The sequence below is a fragment of the Chiloscyllium plagiosum genome, unplaced genomic scaffold (assembly GCF_037043375.1).
Source record: "Chiloscyllium plagiosum isolate Xiang-an unplaced genomic scaffold, Cpla_swu_hap1 HiC_scaffold_11, whole genome shotgun sequence".
Lineage (NCBI taxonomy): Eukaryota > Metazoa > Chordata > Chondrichthyes > Orectolobiformes > Hemiscylliidae > Chiloscyllium > Chiloscyllium plagiosum.
The window spans coordinates 47129390-47156076 of record NW_028270149.1 but is presented as its reverse complement, the minus strand read 5'-3'; the positions used below and the strand labels follow the sequence as shown (position 1 = coordinate 47156076).

Below are 26687 nucleotides of genomic sequence, written 5' to 3'. Positions count from 1 at the left end.
AAATGTTTAAAATACATTTTGATAAATACATGAATAAGAAAGGTTTGGAGGGATATGGACCAAACTCAGACAAGTGGGGCTCGTTTACTTTGGGATTATGGTCAGCATGGACCGGTTGGACCGAAGGGTCTGGTTCCATGCTGTCTGACTTTATGTATGTTTCAATGAGATCACCTCTCATCCTTCTATATTCTAATAAATACAAACCCACTCTACTTAACCTCATAACACTGATTGAGATATACAGCACGGAGACAGACCCTTCAGTCCAACTCATCCATGCTGACCAGATATTCCATTTAAATCTAGTCCTATTTGCCAGCATTTAGCCCATATTCCTCTAAACCCTTCCTATACATGTACTCATCCAGGTGCTTTTTAAATGTTGTTATCATTGTTACCAGCCTCCACCACTTCCTCTGGTAACTCGTTCCATTCACATATCTCTCTGTGTGAAAAAGTTGTCCCTTAGGTCCCTTTCTCTTCTCATCTTAATCCTATGCCCTCTCATTTTGGACTCCTCCACCCCAGGATAAATACCTTGTCTATTTATCTTATCCATGCCCCTCATGATTTTATAAATCTCTATAAGATCATCCCTCAGCCTCCAACACTCCAGGGAAAACAGGCCCAGCCTATGACAGGCAGCACAGTGGCTCAGTGGTTAGCTCTGCTGCCTCACAGCACCAGGGTCCCAGGTTCAGTTCTAGCCTTGGGTGACTGTCTGTGTGGAATTTGCACGTTCTCCCTGTGTCTGTGCAGGTTTCCTCCCAAAATCCAAAGATGTGCAACTCAGGTGAATTGGCCATGCGAAATTGCCCATTATGCTAGGTGCGTTAGTCACAGGGAAATGGCTCTGGGTGGGTTACTCTTCAGAGGGTCGGTGTGGACCTGTTGGGCTGAAGGTCCTGTTTCCACACTGTAGGGAATCTAATCTATTCAGCTTCTCCTTATAGCTCCAAACCTGGCAACATCCTTGTAAATCTTTTCTTAATTCTTTCAAATTTCACAACATCCTTCCTATAGGAGGGAGACCAGAATTGCTTGCAATATTCCAAAAGTAGCCTAAACTAATGTTCTGTGCAGTCCATAAGACATAGGAGTAGAAGTAAGGCCATTCAGCCCATAGAGTCCACTCCAACATTCAAGGGAGGGTTTTGGATTCTTGGATAATTGGGGCTCTTTCTGGGGTAGGTGGGACCTCTACACAGCAGGATGGTCTTCATTTGAACCAGATATCCGGGGGGGGGGAAATTCGTTAAGGCTATTGGGGTGGGTTTAAACTAATCCAGCAGGGGGATGGGAACCAAAATTGTAGCTCGAGTATAGAAAAGGTTGAGAGTAGGGATGTCTGAAATCAAGTTTCAGGGACGCAAGATGGCACCAACAAACAAGAGGTTGGTTTGAGGTGTGTCTACTTCAACGCCAGGAGCATCTGGAATAAGGTGGGTGAACTTGCAGCATAGGTTGGTATCTGGAACTTCGATGTTGTGGCCATTTTGGAGACATGAATAGAGCAGGGACAGGAATGGCTGTTGCAGGTTCTAGGATTTAGATGTTTCAGTAAGAACAGAGAAGATGGTAAAAGAGGGGGAGGTGTGGCATTGTTGGTCAAGGACAGTATTACAGTTGCAGAAAGGACTCGTCAACTGAGGTAGTATGGGCTGAGGTTAGAAACAGGAAAGGAGAGGTCACCCTGTTGGGAGTTTTCTATAGGCCTCCGAATAGTTCCAAAGACAAAGAGGAAAGGATAGCTAAGATCATTCTCAATAGGAGTGAGAGAGACAGGGTAGTTGTCATTGGGGACTTCAACTTTCCAAATATTGACTGGGAACACTATAGTACGAGTACTATAGATTGGTCAGTTTTTGTCCAGCGTGTGCAGGAAGGCTTCCTGACACAATATGAAGACAGGCCAACAAGGGGCAGAGCCACATTAGATTTGGTACTGGGTAATAAGCCTGGCCAGATGTTAGACACGGAAGTAGGTGAGCACTTTGGTGATAGTGATCACAATTCTGTTATGTTTACTTTAGTGATAGAAAGGGATAGGTGTATACCGCTGGACAAGAGTTACAGCTGGGGGAAAAAGGCAATTACGATGCGATTAGGCAAGATTTAGAAAGCATAGGATGGGGAAGGAAACTGGAGGGAATGGGCACATTAGAAATGTGGAGCTCATTCAAGGAAAAGATCCTGAGTGTCCTAGATAAGTATGTATCTGTCAGGCAGGGAGGAAGCTGTAGAGCACGGGAGCCTTGGTTTACAAAGGAAGTGGAATCTCTGGTCAAGAGGAAGAAGGCGACTTATGTTAGGATGAGATGTGAAGGCTCAGTTAGGGCGCTTGAGGGTTATAAGGTTGCCGGGAAAGACCTAAAGAGAGAGCTCAGAAGAGCCAGGAGGAGACATGAGAAGTTGTTGGCGGATAGGATCAGGGCAAACCCTAAGGCTTTCTATAGGTATTTAAGGAATAAAGAAATGACGAGAGTAAGATTAAGGCTAATCAAGGATAGTAATGGGAACTTGTATGTGGGGTCAGAGGAGATAGGGGAAGCACTAAATGAATATTTTTCGACAGTATTCACTCTAGAAAATGACAATGTTGTCGAGGAGAATACTGAGATACTAGACTAGGTGTGGTTGAGGTTCACAAGGAAGAGGTATTAGAAATCCTGCAGAGTGTGAAAATAGATAAGTCCCCTGGGCCGGATGGGATTTATCCTAGGATCCTCTGGGAAACCAGGGAGGAGATTGCCGAGCCTTTGGCATTGATCTTTAAATCATCATTGTTGTCTACAGGAATAGTGTTAGAAGACTGGAGGATAGCAAATGTGGTTCCCCTGTTCAAGGAGGGGAGTAGAGACAACCCTGGTAATTATAGACCAGTGAGCCTTACTTCAGTTGTTGGTAAAGTATTGGAAAAGGTTATGAGAGATAGGATTTATAATCATCTAGAAAAGAATAATTTGATTAGGGGTAGTCAGCATGGTTTTGTGAAGGGTAGGTCGTGCCTCACAAACCTTATTGAGTTCTTTGAGAAGGTGACCAAACATGTAGATGAGAGTAAACTGGTTGATGTGGTGTATACGGATTTCAGCAAGGCGTTCGATAAGGTTCCCACAGTAGGCTTTTGTACAAAATGCAGAGGAATGGGATTGTGGGAGATATAGCAGTTTGGATCAGTAATTCGCTTGCTGAACGAAGACAGAGGGTGGTGGTTGATGGGAAAAGTTCATCCTGGAGTCCAGTTACTAGTGGTGCCACAAGGGTCAGTGTTGGGTCCACTGCTGTTCGTCATTTTTATAAACGACCTGGATAAGGGCGTAGAAGGATGGGTTTGTAAATTTGCATACAACACTAAGGTCAGTGGAGTTGTGAATAGTGACGAAGGATGTTGTAGGTTACAGAGAGACATAGATAAGCTGCAGAGCTGGGCTGAGAAGTGGCAAATGGAGTTTAATGCGGACAAGTGTGAGGTGATTCACTTTAGTCGGAGTAACCGGAATGCAAAATACTGGGCTAATGATAAGATTCTTGGTAGTGTAGTTGAACAGAGAGATCTTGGTGTCCAGGTACACAGATCCTTGAAAGGTGCCACCCAGGTTAACAGGGTTGTTAAGAAGGCATACAGTGTTTTAGCTTTAATTAAAAGAGGGATCGAGTTCCAGAACCATGAGGTTATGCAGCAGCTGTACAAAACTCTGGTGCAGCCGCACTTGGAGTATTGTGTACAGTTCTGGTCACCACATTATAAGAATGATGTGGAAGCTTTGGAAAGGGTGCAGAGGAGATTTACTAGGATGTTGCCTGGTATGGAGGGAAGGTCTTATGAGGAAAGGCTGAGGGACTTGAGGTTGTTTTCGTTGGAGAGAAGAAAGTTCAGAGGTGACTTAATAGAGACATATAAGATAGTCAGAGGGTTAGATAGGGTGGACAGTGAGAACCTTTTCCCAAGTATGGTGACGGCGAGCACGAGGGAGCATAGCTTTAAATTGAGGGGTGATAGATATCGGACAGATGTCAGAGGTAGTTTCTTTACTCAGAGAGTAGTTAGGGTATGGAATGCTTTGCCTGCAACGGTGGTAGATTCGCCAACTTTAAGTACATTTAAGTCGTCATTGGCCAAGCATATAGACGAACGTGGAATAGTGTAGGTTAGATGGGCTTCAGATAGGTATGACAGGTCGGCGCAACATCGAGGGCCGAAGGGCCTGTACTGCGCTGTAATGTTCTATGTTCAATCATGGCTGATGGGCATTTCAGCGCCACTTACCTGCACTCTCCCAGTATCCCTTAGTTCCTTGCGAGATTAAGAATTTATCAATCTCTGCCTTGAAGACATGTAATGTCCTGCACTGTGCTCCATGGCAATGAATTCTATAGTCCCACCACACTGACTGAAGAAATGTCTCCTCATTTCTGTTCTAAATTGACCCTCTCTAATTCTAAGGCTGTGCCCACGGGTCCAAGTATCACTGCCTGATGGAATCTAATTCTCAGTGTCCACCCTTTCTCAGCCATGCATTATCTTGTATGTTTCTATTAGCTCTCCCCTCAACTTTCTAAACTCTAATGCTAACAATCACAGGATCCTCATATCTCTCCTAAACTATCTAAACCTTTCTGCAGCCTCCCCACCTCCTCAGTAATACCTGCCTGTCCACCTAACTTTGTATCACCGGTGAACTTTGCCAGAATGCCCCCAATCCCTTCATCCAGATCATTAACATATTAAGTGAACACCTGCGGCCCCAACACCGAACCCTGCTCACCGAACCACTTCTCACTAGCTGCCATTCCGAAAAAGACCCTTTTATTCTAACTCTCTGCCTTCTGTCAGACAGCCAATCCTCAATCCATGCCAGTAGCTCATCTCGAACACCATGGGCCCTCACTTTACTCAGCAGCCTCCCGTGAGGCAACTTATCAAAGACCTTTTAGAAGTCTGGATAGATAACATCCACTGGGTTGCCATGGGCTAACCTACTTGTTACCTCTTCAAAGAATTCTAACAGGTTTGTAAGGCACAACCTCCCCTTACTAAATCCATGCTGACTTGTTCTAATCTGACCCTGCACTTTGAAGTATTTAGAAATTTCATCCCTAATGATGGATTCTAGAATTTTACCTACAACTGAGGTTAGGCTGATCGGCCTATAACTTTCCATCTTTTGTCTTGATCCTTTCTTGAACAAGAGGGTTACAATAGCGATTTTCCAATCATCTGGGACTTTCTCTGACTCCAGTGATTTTTGAAAGATTACAACCAATGCCTCTGCTATTTCTTCAGCCACCTCTCTCAGAATTCTAAGACGCAGCCCATTGTGGCCAGGAGATTTATCAATTTTTAGGCTTTTAGCTTTTTAAGCACTTTGTTTTGTAATGGCTACCATACTCAACTCTTCCCCTTGACTCTCCTTAATTGTTGGGATATTACTCATGTCTTCCGCTGTGAAGACTGACACAAAGTATTTATTAAGCTCTTCAGCTATTTCCTTATCTCCCATCCCTCACCTTCCTGCATCAATTTGGAGTGACCCAATTTCTACTTTTGCCTCTCATTTGTTTATGTATTGAAAGAAACGTTTACTATCATTTCTAATATTACTGGCTATTTAATCCACTCCTTCCTTATCTCTCTGTTTGTTATCCTCTGTTTGTTTTTATAGTCTTCCCAATCTTCTGATTTCCCAGTTCTCTTGGCCACTTTATAGGCTCTCTCTTTTTCTATGATACATTTCTTGACTTCCTTTGTCAGCTATGGCTGTCTAATCCATCTCCACCAGGTAATCTTTCTTTTCTTTGGGATGAACCTCTGTACTATGTCCTTCTTTACACTTAGAAACTCCTGTCACTGTTGGTCGACTGTCCCTCTTCCCCACTAGGCTCTGCTTCCAGTCGAATTTCATCTATTCCTCTCTCGTGCCCCTGTAATTACCTTTAATTAACTAACACCATTACATCTGATTTTTGCCTTCTCTCTTTCAAACTGCAGACTGAACTCTACCATATTATGATCGCTGCCTCCTCAGTGTTCCCTTACTTTAAGATCTTTTATAAAGTCTGACTCATTACATAGCACTAAGTCCAGAATAGCCTGCTCCCTTGAGGGCACCTGCACAAGCTTTCCAAAAAGCTATCCTGTAAGCATTCCATGAATTCTCTTTCTTTGTATCCAATGGCAACATTATTCACCCAGTCCATTTGCATATTGAAGTCCCCCCAAGATCATCATGACCTTGCCAATCTGAGGACCTGTTCTTCAATTTCCTTCCTAGTGCTTACTACTCCCCAAACAGGTCCTCCTTCCTAGCCTTGCCTATTGTTTGTGCCAACGTGGACCACAACAACTGGATCCTCTCCCTCCTGCTCCAATATCCTTTTAAGCCGGTTTGAGATGTCTTGCACCCTGGCACCAAGCAGGCAATACACCATGCAGGACTTCCAATTGGCTCACAAGGGATACTATCTGTCCCCCTAATTATAAAATCCTCTATAACAACTACTTGTCTTTTTGCTCCCCCTCATGAATGGCCTTCTGCACCATGGTGCCGTGGTCAGTCGCAACGTGACCTCCCAACTCCTCTCCTCAATGCTCTGACGAATAAAGGAAAGCATACCAAATGCCTTCTTCACTATCTTAAGTACTTTCAAGGCGTTATGAACCTGTACTCCAAGGTCTCTTTGTTCAGCAACACTCCCTAGGACCTTACCATTAACTGTATAAGTCCTGCCTTGAATTGCTTTTCCAAAATGCAGCACCTCGCATTTATCTAAATTAAACGTCATTTGCCATTCCTCTCTTTGAATATTCTGTGGATTGACTCTAATGCAGTCCTTAGAAAAGGTATCCAAAACTGTTCACAGCTGTGGTCTGACTAGAGTGTTAGTATAGTTATAGCAAAACCTCTTAACATTTATGCACCGTTCCCTTTGAAGTAAATACGAACCGGGATGAACACAACTAAATCCTGGGAACATTATCACCGTGGTACAAGAAGCCATAGCTTGGCTGTAAACTTCGTCCGCAGCTGTCTCTATGGTTCACCCGGGCAAATGGGTGTTACTGTTCTCGATTTGGTCAGCTAGTGGCGCCGTGGTTCATCCCGGGCAGCAGATGGCGCCATGGTTCCACCCCGGGCAGCGGGTGGCGCTGCGGGTCCTTCCTGGGTAGCGGGTGGAGTTGTGGTTCCTCCCGGGCTGTAGATGGCGCCGTGGTTCCACCCCGGGCAGCGGGTGGCGCTGTGAGTCCTTCCTGGTTAGCGGGTGGAGCTGTGGTTCCTCCCGGGCTGTAGATGGCGCCGTGGTTCCACCCCGGGCAGCGGGTGGCGCTGTGAGTCCTTCCTGGTTAGCGGGTGGAGCTGTGGTTCCTCCCGGGCTGTAGATGGCGCCGTGGTTCCTCCCAGGCAGCTGGTGGCGCTGTTCCTGGAAGTTTGCTGGATTTGTCTATCGTGTTGGAAAGGTCGCGGCGGACGTTCGGTAAGTGTATTCCGGGGTTTGTAAATAGGCGGCGCGGAGAATGGAAAGATATCGTTGCAATAGTTGTTGTGATGTGGGCTGACTGACAGCTTGTCTTCGTCACAAGAAAAGTTGGATTCAGCTGGTGCTAAGACCTGAAGGTGGCCGGAGAGTTAAGACGGTGGAACGGGAGGTGGAGCGAGGAATGGGCCAGCTTTTAGTTTGATTAAAAAATACACTCTGAAGGGAAGGTTAATGTTTCAGTAGAAACGTCAATTTCGTATTTGGAACTTGTGGGACAGTGTTTGTAACTGGATCAGGGACATTAAACTTTGCTGCATTTAGCAGAATCTCATATTTCACTATTTATACAACGGGCCTTATTTTATTCCAAGTAGATTTGTTACTCCCCATTATCACCTGTCAGTCTGAGGGCAGAATGTCTTTTAAGGAGATTCCGTACCCATATGCTCCATCTCAAAATACTTTAGACGGGCATGTTATTGCTTTTCAAATATTCCTATACAATTGAATCTCTTTGAAGCTTTCATTATTTTTGTTGTGGACATGCCAAAGTTGGACTAGGGTGGACAAAGTCAAAAATCACACCTGTTGAACTATAACCCTGTGTCATGTGATTTTTGACATTATTTTGATAACTTTGCTTACAATATTTGGCTCAGCAGTTTGGGGCAGTGATTGATAAGGACAGTGGCAACTTATATTTATTTAACACTTTTAGTACATTAAATCATCTCAAGGTATTTCAATGTGTAAATAAATGATTGAAATGTGAATATAGGCATTGAGCCAAAGGGGAAAATATTGGAATAGGTGGTCAAAGTTTGATTGAAGAGGGAGATTTCAACAAATATCTTAAAAGAGGGAAAATCGGCATAGGGTTTCTGATGGGAATTCTGATACCTATGGCTGAGCTCAGGGTCAGCAGCCTTAATAATAGGTAAAAACAATGACTGCAGATGCTGGAAACCAGATTCTGGATTAGTGGTGCTGGAAGCCCTGTGGCCCAACATTTCAACTCCCCTTCCCACTCTGCCGAGGACATGGAGGTCCTGGGCCTCCCTCACCTCATCTTCTGCCTTGGAACACTTCAACCCAGGGCATCAATGTGGACTTCAACAGTTTCCTCATTTCCCCTTCCCCAACCTCACCCCAGTTCCAAACTTCCAGTCAGCACTGTCCCCATGACGTGTCCTACCTGCCCATCTTCTTTTCCACATCCACTCCACCCTCTTCCCCCCCCAACCTATCACCTTCATCCCCTCCCCCATTCAGCTATTGTACTTTCTCCCTACTCCCACCCTCCTCTCACTTATCTCTCCATCCTTCAGGCTTCTCTGCCTGTATTCCTGATGAAGGACTTTTGCACAAAACGTCGATTTTACTGCTCCTTGGATGCTGCCTGAACCGCTGTGCTCTTCCAGCACCACTAATCCAGAACCTTAATAATAGTCCTTTTAAAAAAGTCAATACAATGTCTTAAGAGTTGCAGTGGAATTGCACAAATAGCAGTAACTGAAAAGACAGATACGTTCCAACAAAAAGTAGTTAAAGTGATTAAGGGGCACTTGGAAGATGCAGTTGCAGAATTAATAACGAGGAATGGAAAAATGGGACATAATTTAATTCAGTGTTTTGCTTTGGACTTTGTGGAGGAGATCATTCATTGACTGTGACTGTACAGGTAGGAGTGGAACTAGAGAAAGAAAGACCCACTCACCTGGATGGCAGAGGTAAGGTGTTGGAGGATGCTCTGGTTTTGTGACAGTTTGTGGCATTTGTGACTTTGAGTAGGGTCATCAGAATAAAAACTGAAAGAACTGCCGATGCTGTAAATCAGAAACAAAAGCAGAAATTGCTGGAAAAGCTCAGCAGAACGTTGTAGGAAAATGCCAGAAATCTGGTGAAGAGTTGTGAGAAGGATGGCAGTGCTTTGGAAAGTGACTACATGTCCAGAGATCTTAAACGTAGATTGGAAGTAGGGTAGAGATTTGCAAGTATAAGAGAATGTTTGTATAAGTTGGGGAGATGGTGCATTTCAAAGTTTGGGAAAACTGTATCCATGGCAAGGTAATTATTCAAAGTATTAGTTAATATGATTTCTGAGAAGAGAGTTTGGCTGGTCAAGAGCATGTTGAGAATAGGGTCAAGAGAGTAGGAAGTAGGTCTTGTAACTTGGAGACAACATGAGAGAGATAGTATTTTTTCAGTTTATTCATGGGATATGGGTATTTTTGGCTGGGTCAGCATTTATTGGCCAGTCCTAGTTGTCATTGAGAAGGTTTTGGTGAACTGTGTTCATGAACCACTCCAGTCCATTTGGTATAGGTCAACCCGCAATATTATTAGGGAGCGAGTTCCATGATTTTGACCCAGTAACATTGAAGTTTTTCCAAATCAGAATGACTTGGTGAGTGGCTTGGAATGGACGTTGCACATGGTGATGTTTGCTACCTTTGACCTCCATGGCAGTGGTCATGGGTTTGAAAGGTGGTATCTAAAGAGTCATAGGAGATGTTCAATGTGGAATCAGACCCTTTGGTCCAACGTGTTCATGCCGACCAGTTATCCTAATCTAATCTATTCCCATTTGCCAGCACTTTGCCTGTATCCCTCTAAACTCTTCCTGTTCATATACCCATCCAGATGCCTCTTAAATGTTGTAATTGTACCAGCCTCCACCACCTCCTCTGGCAGCTCATTCCATACACGCACCACCCTCTTTGTGGAAAACGTCACCCCTTTGGTCCCTTTTATATCTTTCTCCTCTCACCCTAAAGCTATGCCCTCTAGGCCTGGACTCCCCCACCCCAGGGAAAAGACCTTTGCTATTTATCCTATTCATGTCTCTCATGATTTTATAAACCTCTATCAGGTCACCTCTCAGCCTTTGACACTCCATGGTTCACAGCCCCAGCATATTCATCCTCTCCCTATCGCTCCTTGGTGATTCTTTGTAGTGCATCCAGCAGGTGGGACACAGCTACTACTGAGTGTTAGTGGTAAAGGAAATAAATGTTTATGGATTGGTGCCAATCAAACAGGATATTTTGTCCTGATGCTATCAGGTGTCTTAAGTGTTATTGAAACTGTACTCATCAGGCGACTGGGGGGTATTCCATCTCACTCCTTAATTGTTGATAGTGAACACACTTTATCAAGTCAGAAGGTGAATTGCTTGATGTAGATTCATAGTCTCTGACTTACTTTTGTGGCTATAGTAATTATGTGACTAGGCCAATTCAATTTCTGGTCAATGATAACCTCCAGGTTGCTGATAGTGCAGGATTAACAAACTAGTTCAGAGATTGCAGGTAACAAACTATAGCATGAAGCAAGTCCACAAGAACAAAGAGATATTCCTTGGAATGTAGGAGAATGATGGGTGACCTCACTGAGACGTGTAAAATCATGAGGGTCATAAATAGGATGAATGCATATAGTTTTGTTCCGGGGATGGGGATTTGAAATCTAGAAGGTATAGGTTTAAGGTGAGAGGGGAGAGGTTTAAGAATCAATAGCAACATTTTAGAACTGTACATGGCTGGGAAGGGTTTAGAGGGATATGGACCAAATGCAGGCAATTGGAACTAGCAGAGTGGGCATTATGGTCAGCATGGACCAGTTTGGGGTGAAGGGCCTGTTTCCATGCAGTATCACTCTATAACTCGATGATTCTATCAAGAGAAAGTTAGCTCAGTGAACAAACATAAGGAATGATACAACTGAAGGAATAATCAGAGTGACACAAATTTATGAATTCTAGCAGTTGTGTATATTGAATTTGGTGGGATTGAAGGGAGTGGCTAGTAATGAAGAAAGAAGCTAGATGTGGAATTCCTATTGAGTTAGATTGTGTAGAAACTCTGGATGTATAGATTATTATAATCTTCTATTGAATCAGTGCAAACTTTTTTTATTTCTCTTGACAGCTTTTCTGAAACATTTTCATTTAAATCTAGTAAATATTCATTTTTAGCAGGAAGAATAGCTTTTGTTAAATTGATTCAAATAATTGACCACTTGATTTTGTCATACTTAACCACTTCCATTGTCTTGTGCATCTCTTCCATGCCTACCCTACCTCCTTTGCCACGTTGGTCTGTCCTTTGAGTACTATATTTCTCATCTCTGCCTTCCCAAGTCATTCTCCATTCTACAGCATCTTACATACCATTCCTTCCTGTGTCATCCACATCCCATGCCATTTCATTTTTCCCATCAAACTCTCTCATGTTATCTGCATTCTGCCACATTTTCATCTTTACCCTGATCCCAAGTACCACTTCAAACTATGCAATTAATATTCAATAGGATCAGTTATGTCTGAACTAAGTATTGAGCAGCAGTTACAAAGTGGAGCAAGATCACAAATTACTCCCTCATGCAGAGGGCTGAGAGGGGGATAGTATGTATTCCCAGGTTGCTCTCATTGCTGTTTTCACTGCCAACTAAAAAAGGCAGTCATAAGAAGTGAAGTTTGAAGGGAGGCTTTGTCTTATTGATTTGGAGCGGCATGGTGGCACAGTGGTTAGCACTGCTGCCTCACAGCACCAAAGACCTGGGTTCAATTCCCGCCCCAGGCAACTGTCTATGTGGAGTTTGCACATTCTCCCCATGTCTGCGTGGGTTTCCTCAGGGTGCTCCGGTTTCCTCCCACAGTCCAAAAATGATCAGGTTAGGTGAATTGGCCATGCTAAGTTGCCCGTAGTGTGAGATGAAGGGGTAAGTGTAGGGGAATGGGTCTGGGTAGTTTGCTCTTCGGAGGGTTGGTGTGGACTTATTGGGCCAAAGGGCCTGTTTCCACACTGTAATTAATCTAATCTAATCAAAATGGGCATGTTAGAGTGGCTGAGAGGAGCAGAGAAATTGATATGGGCGATTTCACATTGGCAGTTTTTAACAAAGAGATTGAGGAGGCGAGCAAGAGGAAAGGGAAAATGGTACAAGTGGAGGGTGAATACTGGAGGTGGGTGAAGGGATCAGTGGCTTGCGGGGGGAGGAGTCCTGCCCAATGAAGTAAGTGCGGAGACAGAGGCAGCGGAAAAACAACAGTTATGCCTGACAGAACAGAACAGTTTGGATCCACAAAAAATACACTTGTTGCCATAGACATGCTCCAGTCTTGATTCTTTAACAAAATCAAAAAAATTACATTTATGTTGAATTTTGTTTGGCATCTCTTTGTCCATTGACGTCTGCTCTGCTATCTTTTAAATTATTACACTTTGTTTAGCGTTATTTATGATTAAACCCAAATTAACACGCACAATACAAATCAACATTCACTTTTAAAATAATTTATGAAAGGTAGAAACTGCAGAGCCCAACCTCATTAAGTCCTGAGACTACAACCTGTTGTAAAAGACTTAATCAAAGTTGAGCATTGATTTTGTCTGATCCTGCAAAAGAAGTAGGCTTTGTTCATATGACCAGAGCAAAAGGCCTTGTAAAGAAATTCCATTTATTGAGAGAACTATGTTTCTGAACTGAATGGAAACATCATTTGAATTGATTTTCTTTGGGATTTAGATTGAATAGATCTGGAAGAAAACATTCATGAGGAGCACAACCTGGACTGAAAAACTGTTGCTCAGGTTTGAAATTAATATTGTAATATTGTACAGAAATCTATAAGCTCGACTTTCTGTAAAAAGCTGAAAAGAGTTAACTTTGGCAGGACAAGCCTACACTTCACCCAAGTAAAACATAACTTTGTATTCATCAATTAATCAATCAAATTTTGGATGCTTTGTTGACCTTTAGGAGTGGTATTCTACAGGAATTCCCATTTTCTATTGCTTCCAAGATCTGAGGATCTGAAGATAAGGAAGATGGATAGGTTAGGACAGGTCAAGAAGGCAAGAGGGAGGGGTATGGGGCTAGATATGGGATAAGGCTGGGGGAGGAGGGATTTTGAAGCTGGTGAAGTCGATGTTGAGGCCATTGGGCTGTAAGCTTCCCAGGTGAAATATTGTTGTTTCTCCAATTTCTGTTTGGTCTCATTCTGGAGGTTGCCAAGGATGGACATGTTACTGGGGAAGTGGGAGAGGTAATTAAAGTGAATGGCAACTGGAAGGTCGGGCTGGTTGATGTGTGCAGAGCACAGATGCTCTTTGGTCCCCGAGTCTGCGTTGGATCTCCCCGATATATGGGGAAACCACATCGGGAACAACGGATGCAATAGATAAGGTTGAATGATGTGCAGGCGAATCTCTGTCAGATCTGGAAGGCTTGTTTAGGGCCTTGCATGGAAGTGACGGGAGGTGTGGGGGCAGGTGTCGCACCTGACGCGTTTGCAGGGAAAGGTACTGGGTTGGGGAGTGTAGAGTTGATGAAGGGATCACAGAGTGAATGGTCCTTGTGGGAAGCGGGTGGGTGGGAAAGCAAACATCTCTTTGGGGTGGTGATATCTGATTGCAGGTGGCAGAAATGTTGGATTTGACAAATTTGATGCACCACCCCACCAATTCTGATATTCAAGGAAGCAACAGCAATTTAGTGAGACTTCTAAAATTTTAATATGAGATTTGAACATTCCTGTCAAATCTGATATTTGTTGTCTGTACCTGGTTGCTCTTGAACTGATTAGATCTCTAGGCCATTTCAGAGGCCATTTAAGAGTTAACCACATTGCTGGTAGTCCGGAGATACAAGCAGACCAGATTGGGTAAAGACAGCAGATTTCCTTCTCTAAAGGACAGACTGAAAAATATTGTGTCTTGCAGAACTATTAATTGCAGAGTGTGAATCAATGGGTGATTTAAATCGCACGGTCAAGGCGACTTACTTTTGTTCTTATTTTTAGAACGTGGATTGGTAGTATCTGAAGATGTCTGACTCAGACAGTGATGAGGATCATGAACAACCATTCTCTCTCACTGGCTTTCTGTTTGGAAACATTAATGAGGATGGACAGTTGGAGGATGATAGTGTCCTTGACAAGGTAATGTGTATTTTCATTAGCACTGTAGCAGTGTAGAAAGTGCATGACTATATCTATGTGTGTGTGTCTACTTAAACAGCAAGATTAATTTTTTTAGCAGGCAGAAAATTTTACTGTGGATGTCCAAACTATTGTTTTTATCATTACATCCACAAACTGAAACAGCACAATAAGAACAATTATGTAAGTTGCATGCTATTAATACCCATTGGCTTAGTTTTCGTTGTGTGACAGCTTAAAAACTTTATTCACAGATGTAAGTTTTATTCAGGAAGAAAATTACAGAATCTTGTAAAGCAAAAAGAAGTTGCTAGAGCTGCTTTCGATGTATACTTTATCTCAGCTTTAGTGTAACACACTTTTACAGTCTACATAGTATAATTCTCTTCTACAAATTTCCTCACAGAAACCTATGACTTGGAATTTCATCACTTTGGACTACCGTTGCAGTTGACAAATCCTGTTGACCACAACAATATAGACCTGCTGTATTATTATGAGTTGTCACTGATATACACCTTTTGTTTTACATAATTCTGTGTCTGGAATTAAGCTCCTTTCTAGTATTTTAAACAATTAAATGATATTTCATACATTGTCATTCAGAAGACTTTATCTAACACTACTGTTACTCTGTCTTTATTAAACTTCACAAACTGTTTATGCCCCAGCAAATTGATTTTAAGAGTTTGGATTTTCTTTCATATTGTCTGTGGCCTCTGTATTTTTAAGAAAGAAGTCCAAGTGTGTCTGTGCTACTGGCCAAGCTACATTTGTTGCCCATTCCTAACAGCACTTGAGAAGGTGGTGGCAAGCTTGTTTTCTTTCTTGAATGATTGCAGTCCACATAGACTAGTTTTACTCAGTGTTACCGGCAATACAGGTAGTTCCAGTAACAGCTGAAGCTATGCAATACAGTTTTAACTGTTCAGGGTTGTATGTGGCTTGGGCAAAGAACTTGCAAACGATGGTGTTCCCTGTTTGTGCTGTCTTTCTAGGTGGTAGATGGATTTGGTAGGTGCTGTGAAAGAAGGCTTGCCAAGTTAATGGAATGCGTCTTATAGATTATAGACAGTGATTGGGTTGGGGCGAATGTTTGAATATAATTGTTAATGGTGATCTGGAGGGCTGCTTTGTTCTGGACGGTGTAGAGCTTCTTGAGTGTTGTTGCCCAGCATTTGTCCCAGCAAGTGGACAATATTCTGCCCCACTACTTACGTGTTGCTGCAATTGTTTTGGAGACACAGGAGATGAGTTGATTGCCTCAGAATTCCCAACCTCTGACGCATTCATGTAGCCATTGTATTTTTATAGCTAGTCCATATTTTGGTCAATTGAAGGTCCCCAGAATGTTTGTAGTGACCCTCCTCCCATTAGCGTCTACTTCTTTCTTCATTAAGAGTGTTTCTCTATATGAAAAGCAGTGCAAAAATATAACCAACTAAATTACTGGATAATGGAGCTCTGTTTTGACAATGGAAAATTCAAAGCTGATCAACCACATCTCAAGGCAGAAACACATTCTTGACTTGCCTTGAACACCATAGATTTTTTCAGCATTTATTTGGCCCAGTGTTGAAACCACTTTGCAGTAAAGATGTGAATATTTAATTGAGAGGGAGAGAACAGGATAAGATGTTTTCCAGATTTATTTGCTGTTTCAGTGACATCACTCGTGTTTATGTGGCATTATTTTCACTGACTCGTTTAGTAGATCAGAAAAATGATGTCATTTCATTGCTGTGTCTTGTTCATCTCTAACTGATCCATGCAAGCTTTAGTGAGTTGTAATGTGTTCACTGTCTGTTCACAGGAGTCAAAAAAGCATCTGGATGGTTTGGGAACATTGGGTCTTGGGACTCTTATCAAAGAAATCACAGCCAGTGAGGATGATGCAGTGGAATCTGATGAAAGGAGTAGCAATGCAGAGGGTAAGCAATGACTTTCCATAAAATAAATTTAAAAGATATACAGTAAAAGTCCCATTTATCCAGCACTCAGGCATCAGGAATTCTCATGCAACCGGCAATCAGAAAGTTGTCCGGACTGCATGCACTTGCTTTTTCCATTGTACAATAGTCTGGGATTCAAAATGAAAAATCAGAATTATCACCTCCTGAAACTTCATCAAGGCGGAGTGATTGACTTATCAGGACAGGAGCAAGTTTTCATCATTCAAGGAACTATTATTTGGTCATGTTTTTCTCGCGCTCTCAGTTTAATTCTCTCATTTTCTTCTTTTGATCAAAATCTCACTGATAGTGTTTATGACTGCTTGTGACTGCTTGATTTTAAAAACCGCACTCATCTTCTGTCAGCAATGAGTTGAGTTATTTCAGCCAGCAGTGGTATTTCTCCTATAACTGGTAGTCAAAGATGTACAGGGTTAGGTGGATATGCCAAGCTAAATGCAGGATTACGGGATGGGTGGGGGTCTGGGTCTTGCTGTTTGGAGAATTAGTGCTCACTTAATGCATGACCTCTTCCCACGTTGTAGGGATTCTAAGATCCATGTAACCCTTATTCCTCATTCCCTGTATGTGTCTGATACCGGAGGGATTACTGGAATATGTTTTAAATATTGCACTCCTTGTGGGCATTCTGATGTGCCCTACATAAATTCCAGAATTCTACAGTCCTCATTTTTCTCTTGGACTTCGCTTTTCTCTTCTGTTGAAAGAATTTCCAGTCTTACATTCTAATATGTTCTTTCCATACTTCCACCTCTCGGGCTCCATCACAGATGGACTAATCTTCAGATATGGTAACTTTGCATTGTGGACCTCCTTATCACCTCTTTTTTTAACCTCCAGAGATATATTTATTGACTATTCATTTACTTGGAGTTAAGTTCTTATACATAATTTAACAGTTGTAAATATTTAGTTAATTTTCCTCCCCCAGCTGAAATCTCAAGCTTACTTAGTCCAGTTACTGTCTCTCAGCCTATTTGCTGCTGAAGTCGAGGTATGCCTTTGTAACCTGCTGATTCAATATAATACTGGTGGAGCGAATTACTGTTTCTTTTGATTCTGGCCTGATGCATCCCACCCCAGTTCCTTTTCAAGTCAGTAATATCCATGTCTCTCTAATTCTCTGCCCTCTTTTAAGACTGTTCTTAAAACTATCTCTTTCGAGATAGGACTAATAAATTAAACTGCTTTATTTCAATGCAAGGGGCCCAACAGGGAAGGCAGATGAACTCAGGGCATGGTTAGGAACATGGGACTGGGATATCATGGCAATTACAGAAACATGGCTCAGGGATGGGCAGGACTGGCAGCTTAATGTTCCAGGATACAAATGCTACAGGAAGGATAGAAAGGGAGGCAAGAGAGGAGGGGGAGTGGCATTTTTGGATAAGGAATAGCATTACAGCTGTGCTGAGGGAGGATGTTCCCGGAAATACATCCAGTGAAGTTATTTGGGTGGAACTGAGAAATAAGAAAGGGATGATCACCTTATTGGGATTGTATTATAGACCCCCTCATAGTCAGAGGGAAATTGAGAAACAAACTTGTAAGGAGATCTCAGCTATCTGTAAGAATAATAGAGTGGTTATGATAGGGGATTTTAACTTTCCAAATATCAACTGGGACTGCCATAGTGTTAAAGGTTTAGATGGAGAGGAATTTCTTAAGTGTGTACAAGACAATTTTCTGATTCAGTATGTGGATGTACCTACTAGAGAAGGTACAAAACTTGACCTACTCTTGGGAAATAAGGCAGGGCTGTGACTGAGGTGTCAGTGGGGTAGCACTTTGGGGCCAGCGACCATAATTCATTTTAACATAGTGATGGAAAAGGATAAACCAGATTTAAAAGTTGAAGTTCTAAATTGGAGAAAGGCCAATTTTGACAGTATTAGGCAAGAACTTTCGAAAGCTGATTGGAGGTAGATTTCGCAGTTAAAAGGACGTTTGGAAAATGGGAAGCCTTCAGAAATGAGATAACGAGAGTCCAGAGAAAGTATATTCCTGTCAGGGTGAAAGGGAAGGCTGATAGGTATAGGGAATGCTGGATGACTAAAGAAATTGAGGGTTTGGTTCGGAAGCATATGTGAGGTAGAGACAGGATAGATCGATGAATCCTTAGAAGAGTATAAAGAAAGTAGGAGTATACTTAAGAGGGAAATCAGGAGGGCAAAAAGGGGACATGAGATAGCGTTGGCAAATAGAATTATGGAGAATCCAAAGGGTTTTTACAAATATATTAAGGACAAAAGGGTAACTAGGGAGAGAATAGGGCCCCTCAAAGATCAGCAAGGCGGCCTTTGTGTGGAGCCACAGAAAATGTGGGAGATACTAAATGAATATTTTGCAACAGTATTTACTGTGGAAAAGGATATGGAAGATATAAACTATAGGGAAATAGATGTGACATCTTGCAAAATGTCCAGATTACAGAGGAGGAAGTGTTGGATGTCTTGAAACAGTTAAAGGTGGATAAATCCCCAGGACCTGATCAAGTGTACTGAGAACTCTGTGGGAAGCTAGAGAAGTGATTGCTGGGCCTCTTGCTGGGATATTTGTATCATTAATAGTCACAGGTGAGGTGCCGGAAGACTGGAGGTTGGCAAACGTGGTGCCAATGTTTAAGAAGGGCGGTAAAGACAAGCCAGGGAACTATAGACCCAGTGAGCCTGACCTCAGTGGTGGGCAGGTTGTTGGAGGGAATCCTGAGGGACAGGATGTACATGTATTTGGAAAGGCAAGGACTGATTAGGGATAGTCAGCATGGCTTTGTGCATGGGAAATCATGTCTCACAAACTTGATTGAGTTTTTTGAAGAAGTAACAAAGAAGATTGATGAGGGCAGAGCAGTAGATGTGATCTATATGGACTTCAGTAAGGCGTTTGACAAGGTTTCCCATGGGAGACTGATTAGCAAGGCTAGATCTCATGGAATAAAGGGAGAGCTAGCCATTTGGATACAGAACTGACTCAAAGGTAGAAGACAGAGGGTGGTGGTGGGGTTGTTTTTCAGACTGGAGGCCTGTGACCAGTGGAATGCCGCAAGGATCGGTGCTGGGTCCTGTACTTTTTGTAATTTACATAAATGATTTGGATGCGAGCATAAGAAGTACAGTTAGTAAGTTTGCAGATGACACCAAAATTGGTGGTGTAGTGAACAGCGAAGAGGGTTACCTTAGACTACAACAGGATCTGGACCAGATGGGCCAATGGGCTGAGAAGTATCAGATGGAGTTTAATTCAGATAAATGCGAGGTGCTGCATTTTGGGAAAGCAAATCTTATCAGGACTTATACACTTAATGTTAAGGTCCTAGGGAGTGTTGCTGAACAAAGAGACCTTGGAGTGCAGATTCATAGCTCCTTGAAAGTGGAGTCACAGGTAGATAGGATAGTGAAGAAGGCATTTTGTATGCTTTCCTTTATTGGTCAGAGTATTGAGTACAAGAGTTGGGAGGTCATGTTGCAGCTGTACAGGACATTGGTTAGGCCACTGTTGAAATATTGCGTGCAGTTCTGGTCTCCTTCCTATTGAAAAGATGTTGTGAAACTTAAAAGGGTTCAGAAAAGATTTACAAGGATGATGCCGGGTTTGGAGGATTTGAGCTATGTGGAAAGGCTGAACAGGCTGGGGCTGTTTTCCCTGAAGCGTTGGAGGCTGAGGGGTGACCTTATAGAGGTTTATGAAATAATGAGGGGCATGTATAGGATAAATAGATAAAGTCTTTTCCCTGGGATCGGGGAGTCCGGAACTGGAGGGCATAGGTTTAGGGTGAGAGGGGAAAGATATAAAAGAGACCTAAGGGGCAATCTTTTCATGCAGAGGGTGGTACGTGTATGGAATTAGCTGCCAGAGGAAGTGGTGGAGGCTGGTACAATTGCAACATTTAAAAAGCATTTGGATGGGTATACGAATAGGAAGGGTTTGGAGGAATATGGGCCAGGTGCTGGCAGGTGGGACTAGATTGGGTTGGGATATCTGGTCGGCATGGACAGGTTGGACCGAAGGGTCTGTTTCCATGCTGTACATCTCTATGACTCTTGTGTTCCTCTCTCCTGATCTCTCTTCCTTTAGCTTGGCAATCATTTTTCTTACAAATATATGAACAAGGATCAAGAGAACGTCACTTGGCTCTTTAAGCCTGCTCTGCCATTCATTAAGATTAAGTCTGATCTGATTTTAACCTCAACTGTACGTTTCTGCATATCCCTAGTAATCTTTCATCCCTTTTGTAATCAAGAATCTGTCTATTTCTGTCTTAAAAATATTTAAAGATTCTGCATCCACTGCTTTTTGAGGAAGAGGATTCCAAAGAATCTCATAAATCTGAGTGAGAAAATGTTTTCATATCTCTGTCTTAAATAGACCACCACTTTATTTTTAAAATAGTGTCCCCTAGTTCAAGATTCTCCCAGAAGGGGAGACATCCTTTCAAAATCCACCTGATCAAGTCCCCTAAGGATCTTCTGTTTCTGTTAAGTCACCCCTAATGTTTCTGAACTGCAGCAGATATAGGTGTACCCCGTCAAGCCTTTCCTCCTGAGGAATTAGTCTAGTAAACCTTCCCTGAACTGCTTCCAATGCATTAACATCCTTCTGTCATTATGTTGACTCCAGATGTGGTGTCATCAATGATCTGTACAACTGAAGGGTAACCTCTCTACACTTGCGCATCAATTCCTGTCACCATAAAACACAACATTCTTTTAACTTTTCTGATTACTTGATATACCTGCAAGCTAACATTTTGTGATTCATGCACTGGGGCACCCAGGTCTCTCTGCATCTCAGACCTCTATAATCTCTCACCATTTAGATAATATGGTTTTCTATTCTTACTGCCAAAATGGGTAATTCCACACTTTGCTGCGTTGTGCTCCATTTGTTAGGTATTTGTTCATTTACTTTCCTATCTAAATCCTTTTTTAGGTTACTTATGTCCTCTTCACAACTCACTTTCCAACCTATTTTTGTATTATCAGTAAATTTAGCCTATCTCTTCCTCTTGATAATTTATGTAAATTGTAAATAATTGAGGCTCCAGTACACCACTGACATCTGCCGGCCTGACGAAGACCTATTTATTCCTACTGTCCTTTCTCTTAGCCAGCCGATCCTCTATCCTTGCCAGTATGTTGCCCCCTAATGCTATGAGAATTTATTTTCCAACATAATCTTTGATATTGCACTTTATCAAATGCCTTCTGGAAATCTCAGTACAACACATCCTCTGATTCCCCTTTATTCATAGCACAAGTTAGTTCATCAAAGAACTCCAGTAAATTAGTTAAACATGATTTATGTTTGACAAAAGTATGTTGGCTTTGCCTGATTAGCATGACCTAGTCCACGTCCTCTGTAATAAAGTTTTTAATAATAGCTTCTGAAATTTTCCCCATGGCAGATGTGAAACTTCTCTGTGAAATATTTTGGCTGTATACAAATGCAAGTCTACTCATCACTCTCCTCCTGAAGATCTACAAACAAGTCCAGATCTGCTCCATGTTATTCCTCGGCCCAAGGCAGTTCATTTAGCTCAGCTGATTAATGATTGTTCTTATGTATGTAGGTTGGATTCAGAGTAAAGATGATGCCATTGATTACTCCGATATCAATGAGGTAGCAGAGGATGAGACCCGCAGGTATCGTCACGTGATGGGAAATCTTCAGCCACTAAGGAGACTGGGTAAACAAGATTATTTTAGATGTATTAACCAGTTAACTGTACTCCTATATTGAGTAGTGAAACCTGTCATTTTACTGATTGGCAATAAAGAAAAAAGTAAAGACTGAAAACATGCCTCTATTGTAGTAACGGGTCTATGATAAGTAATAGATTCAATTGGTAAAAGCTAGAATGAATTGTTTGTGTTAATGCTTCAGGCATGACAGAAAGAGCTGGTGGGCTGGTGTAGGAAAAATAACGTAGTGGGTTTAGGAATACAGGTATATGTGATATCTGATATTTCAATTATTCTGGTTTTTCAGCTTAATACGAATTTCCCCAAATTGTTGACAAGCTCTTGGAAATAGATCAGAGGCCTGCACTTTGGTATTGTAGGAGAATAGGCAATGTTATTCTTATAGAAATCATATTTTAAATATTGTTTCAAATGCTGACATTGAATTGCTTATTTGGCTTTATTTAAAAGCTGTAATAACCTTTTAAATACATAAGATCTGTCTCCATATAATGGAAATTGTATACTAAACACCCGTCTTGCTGACTTCAGAAGACGATGATGATGACTATGATGCAGACAGTGAAGATATGGACTCAAAGCTCATGCCTCCCCCTCCACCACCACCTCCACTGAATAAGGAGGAGTCAAATTCACAGGAAATAATTGGTGAGTTCAAAATAATTGTTTGTTATTTAAAGTGAGAAACAGAGAAAGAACAGTTTGTTGAATGCTCTTAGTTTGCTCTTGAATTGATCAGCAAATTGAATCAGATTGTGGGCTAGCAATTGTAGTACTGCTGGGTTATACTGATATAACAATTCAGTTGGGCACCATAATTTAATTCAATTGACTGGAACTTCGAACACAAAATGGTCAAACTATAAGCTTGGGGTATGTGAAGGGGTGGATGTGGAGAGGAGTAAACTAGAAATATTTTAGTGGTAGAATATTCTGTATTCATGGGATAGATAGTGTCCTTTGCAGCAAAGAATGAGAATCTTGAACTACCCACTGCCATTATGGCTGGAAGAAAACTTGGAAATGTACGGTGTCAGTGCAGATGTCATGTTTCAAGTTAAACACAGTGACATGGTAGGATCAGGACTTAACCTCTAAATTGTCTTGCACAATCACGAAAGTAATTTCTGGATTATTATACATGAACCACATCTAATTTAGCATAGTAACAGAAAAGCCGTAAGAATAATGGTGTGGCTAGTGTTTTGGTGTAGGAAGAGGGGTCCTTTTCGTGGAACATTGGTATTACTTTTTGGACAAGAAGGAATTGGATCACTGGGAAGGTTTTCAGCTAAGCTTGGCTGGGACCAACATTTTAGTGGAAAATTTAAACAGGGAAATGTCAAAGGCTTTAAGAATCTAGAAAGTGGGGAGCCAAAATGACAACATGACAGGAAAAGAGACATAGGCTGTTCAGTGAATTGAGCCTGCTAGCCCTTTAGTACACTCAAGGCTGATCAAATACTGGGTCACTGGGTCAAAATCCTACAATTCCCTCTCTCATAGCATTGTGGGTCAACTCACAGCAGGTGGACTGCAGTAGTTCAAGAAGGTCACCACCATCTTCTCAAGGGAAAAAGGTTTGGGTAATAAATGCTGGTTGGCCAGCCAGCGATGCCCATGTCCCATGCATGAAGGGGGAAAGAAAAATTAAAGTCACCCATAATTACTGTATTGCAGATCCTACGTGCTTCTCTCATCTTTGACTTACACCATGACCCACACAAGCACTATTATTTTGCTGCTCCCTGCCATTCCTTAATTCCACCCAAACAGATTCCACACGTTGCTGTTCTGATCTCAGATCCTGCTTCACGAATGTACTGATGCCTTCTCTCTGCAACGTCACATCCTTTCGCCGTTGTCTGCCCTTCCTAAACAGCGAATAGTCTTGAATATACAATTTCTAGTGCTGATTACTATGCAGCCATTTTCTGTAATGGCAATTATATTGTCATTGCTTACCTCTACTTATACTCTAAATCATCCTACATGATGTAAATGTCGCATGCATTCGGGTAGATACTCTTATCTTGGCTTTTTTCATATCATTCAGTATTTGAGACAAACTTGATGCTCCACTTTATTTCTCCTGTCATCTCAATTCTCTTGTAGCTTTTCAACTTCCTTTTACCAGCTTAGTTCCCTTCACATTTGGGTTACTCCCTGAGGTTCCCATTCCCTGACATGCTAGTTTAAACCAACCCCAATGCACCATGTTCAAATTTCACCATTATCTCCCTGCGAAGATATCAGTTCAATCCTGTTAACATGCGTCCATCCAGTTTGTACAGGTCTCCCCTACACTAGGACTGGTCCTAATGTTTCAGAAACCTGATGTCCTCTCTCCCTCCTTTAATAGGGGTGTTATATTAGCCATTTTCCAGTGATCTATATTTTACAGACCTATCAAACAAAAATAGGAAGGCTGGGATGGGATAATGCCGTACATATTATTAAAATGATGGGAGAAATATTCAATAATTGAATTGGTATTTACCAGTATGGTAGAACAGATAGACATGAAGTTGAATGATGAATAATTAGTTAAGTACATATAAGAAAAAACATTTGTTCAATGAACTCATGAAAACTAAAGATGATGATAAAATGTTTGGTCTTGATGTATTGCATCTACCCATTTTTAAACTACTAGGGAAGAGAAAGCAGAGGAATTATTGCATATTTGTGCAAGTTGTATTTCCCAAATTAAACAGCTTTATATGTGGGCCTTTGCCATACCAGGAAATTTATCAGACCATGGTAGTTCATGATCAGGATCAAATACTTATAAATCAAATCAAAGTTATTCACTTTAGATCCATGTTCAGCAACTGAAATTCTGATTAAATCTTGTATATCATCAAAAAAGTATGTACGTTTGCTCATTGAGCTGGAAAGTTCATTTTCAGACATTTCATCACCATACTAGGTAACATTAGCAGTGAGTCTCCGGTGAAGCACTGGTGTTAGTGACCCGCTTTCTATTTGTGTTTCGATTTCCTTGGGTTGGTGATGTCATTTCTTCTCAAAAATCACTATCATCAAAAATATCAAGAATATTCAATATTGAAATTAAAAATGTGAAATAAACAAGTCAGACTTAAAGATGATAAAATCTCTGGTCCAGATGAATTGCAACAATGGATTTTTAAAATAAATTAGGCAAGAGAAGCAGAGTCACTACCATGCTAATATGTATTGGATCTCATGCAGCTGGTAGCTGGGACTGAGGGGAGGCTGTGGCATAGCGAAAATGATGTTGGTAATCCAGAGATCCAGGTTCAAATCTCACCATAGCAGATGGTGAGATTTGAATTTGAAAAGGAAAAATCTGGAATTAAATATTGAATGATGAACAGGAATTTACTGTTGATTGTTGTAAAAACATATATGGTTTACTAATGTCGTTGAATGAAGGTAAATGACCTACATGTGACTCCAGGCCACAACAATGTGTTGATTCTCAGACTGTCACAGATTCAAGAGCTGACTCACAGACTAGTCAAGCAACAGCCTGACACAGTCATACTCATGGAATCGTATTTTAAATACCATATCGCAATTAGTGCCTTAACCATTTCTGCATATATTCTATCCCACCAGCAGACCAGATCAGGAAGAGGTGACAGGGAAATGGTATGCAGTTCTTGAGGGAGTTGGCCTGGGGGAACGGAGCAGGAGAGTTTGCTCCCAGAACCCAGTCTCGAACCACAGCCGGATCAGTTAAAGAACTGCGTTAAGTCAAGGTGGGGGTTGGATGTGAAAGTCCCTGGTTTCCTGTGTGGGTCACTTTCTGGTATTTCGTTTTCATCTGGAGTGGAGAGCAAGGAGAAGCTGCTGGGATTAACCCCCAGCATTGCTGAGATTGACCGGCTCCAATAATTTCCAGTGGGAGGCTGTCACGGGAAGTATACCCAGGGTTAGATGCCAAACTGAAGGTGTCTGTTCAAAGTTCAGGAATTTGATTTAGGAATAGATATTTCTCAAGAATACTTCTTATTTAATCTATGTCTTACACAAAGTGTTTGGTCACATAGCTGTGCAGATTTACTTCTTTTAAATCACTGCCCATGTGGTCACTGCCTTTGTCTCTCTTTCTCCTTTTTAAAGTGGCGTTGTTTTGATCATTTTTTTCCCCAAAGTTCCAAAACAATGCAACAGCTTAAAAAACAGTAATTACTGCTCCTACAATTTGAGGAAATCAGCTCCAGCATGAAAATACCTCAAAAAAAGGAGCAGCTCTTTGAGCCACAACTTTTTCCCATCCTCCATCTTGGATTAACCACAATAAACGACTGCTTTTTGGTTTTATATAGATGATTTCAACGTCAACGTGGGGTATTGTTAGTAAATTTGTAGATGATACTAAAATTGGAGGTGTACTTGACAGCGAAGAAGGTTACCTCAGAGTGCAAAGGTATCTTGATCAGATGGGCCAATGGGCTGAGGAGTGGCAGATGGAGTTCAACTTGGATAAATGTGAGATGCTGCAGTTTGGAAAGGCAAATCAGGGCAGGACTTATAAAATGAATGATAAGGTCCTGGGGAGTGTTGCTTGGAGTGCAGGTATAGTTCCTTGAAAGT

The 26687-nt window shown here is 41.8% G+C and overlaps 1 protein-coding gene across 5 annotated transcripts in view; it reads left to right on the top strand.

Annotated features, from left to right (window-relative positions):
• Positions 1 to 7462: 7462 nt before the first annotated feature.
• The window catches only part of taf1 (TAF1 RNA polymerase II, TATA box binding protein (TBP)-associated factor), a 176162-nt gene continuing 156937 nt past the window's right edge, over positions 7463 to 26687 (top strand). For 4 of the 5 annotated variants that reach the window (XM_087992028.1, XM_043704747.2, XM_043704746.2 and 1 more), the window contains exons 1-5: positions 13012 to 13076; positions 14288 to 14425; positions 16239 to 16356; positions 21968 to 22084; positions 22632 to 22748. In XM_087992028.1, the coding sequence (XP_087848154.1) occupies positions 14312 to 14425; positions 16239 to 16356; positions 21968 to 22084; positions 22632 to 22748 (466 nt within the window). In that variant the 5' untranslated portion in view covers positions 13012 to 13076; positions 14288 to 14311. Of the gene's footprint in view, positions 7480 to 13011; positions 13077 to 14287; positions 14426 to 16238; positions 16357 to 21967; positions 22085 to 22631; positions 22749 to 26687 lie in introns of those variants that run through there. The other variant, XM_043704745.2, reaches the window with a different exon arrangement.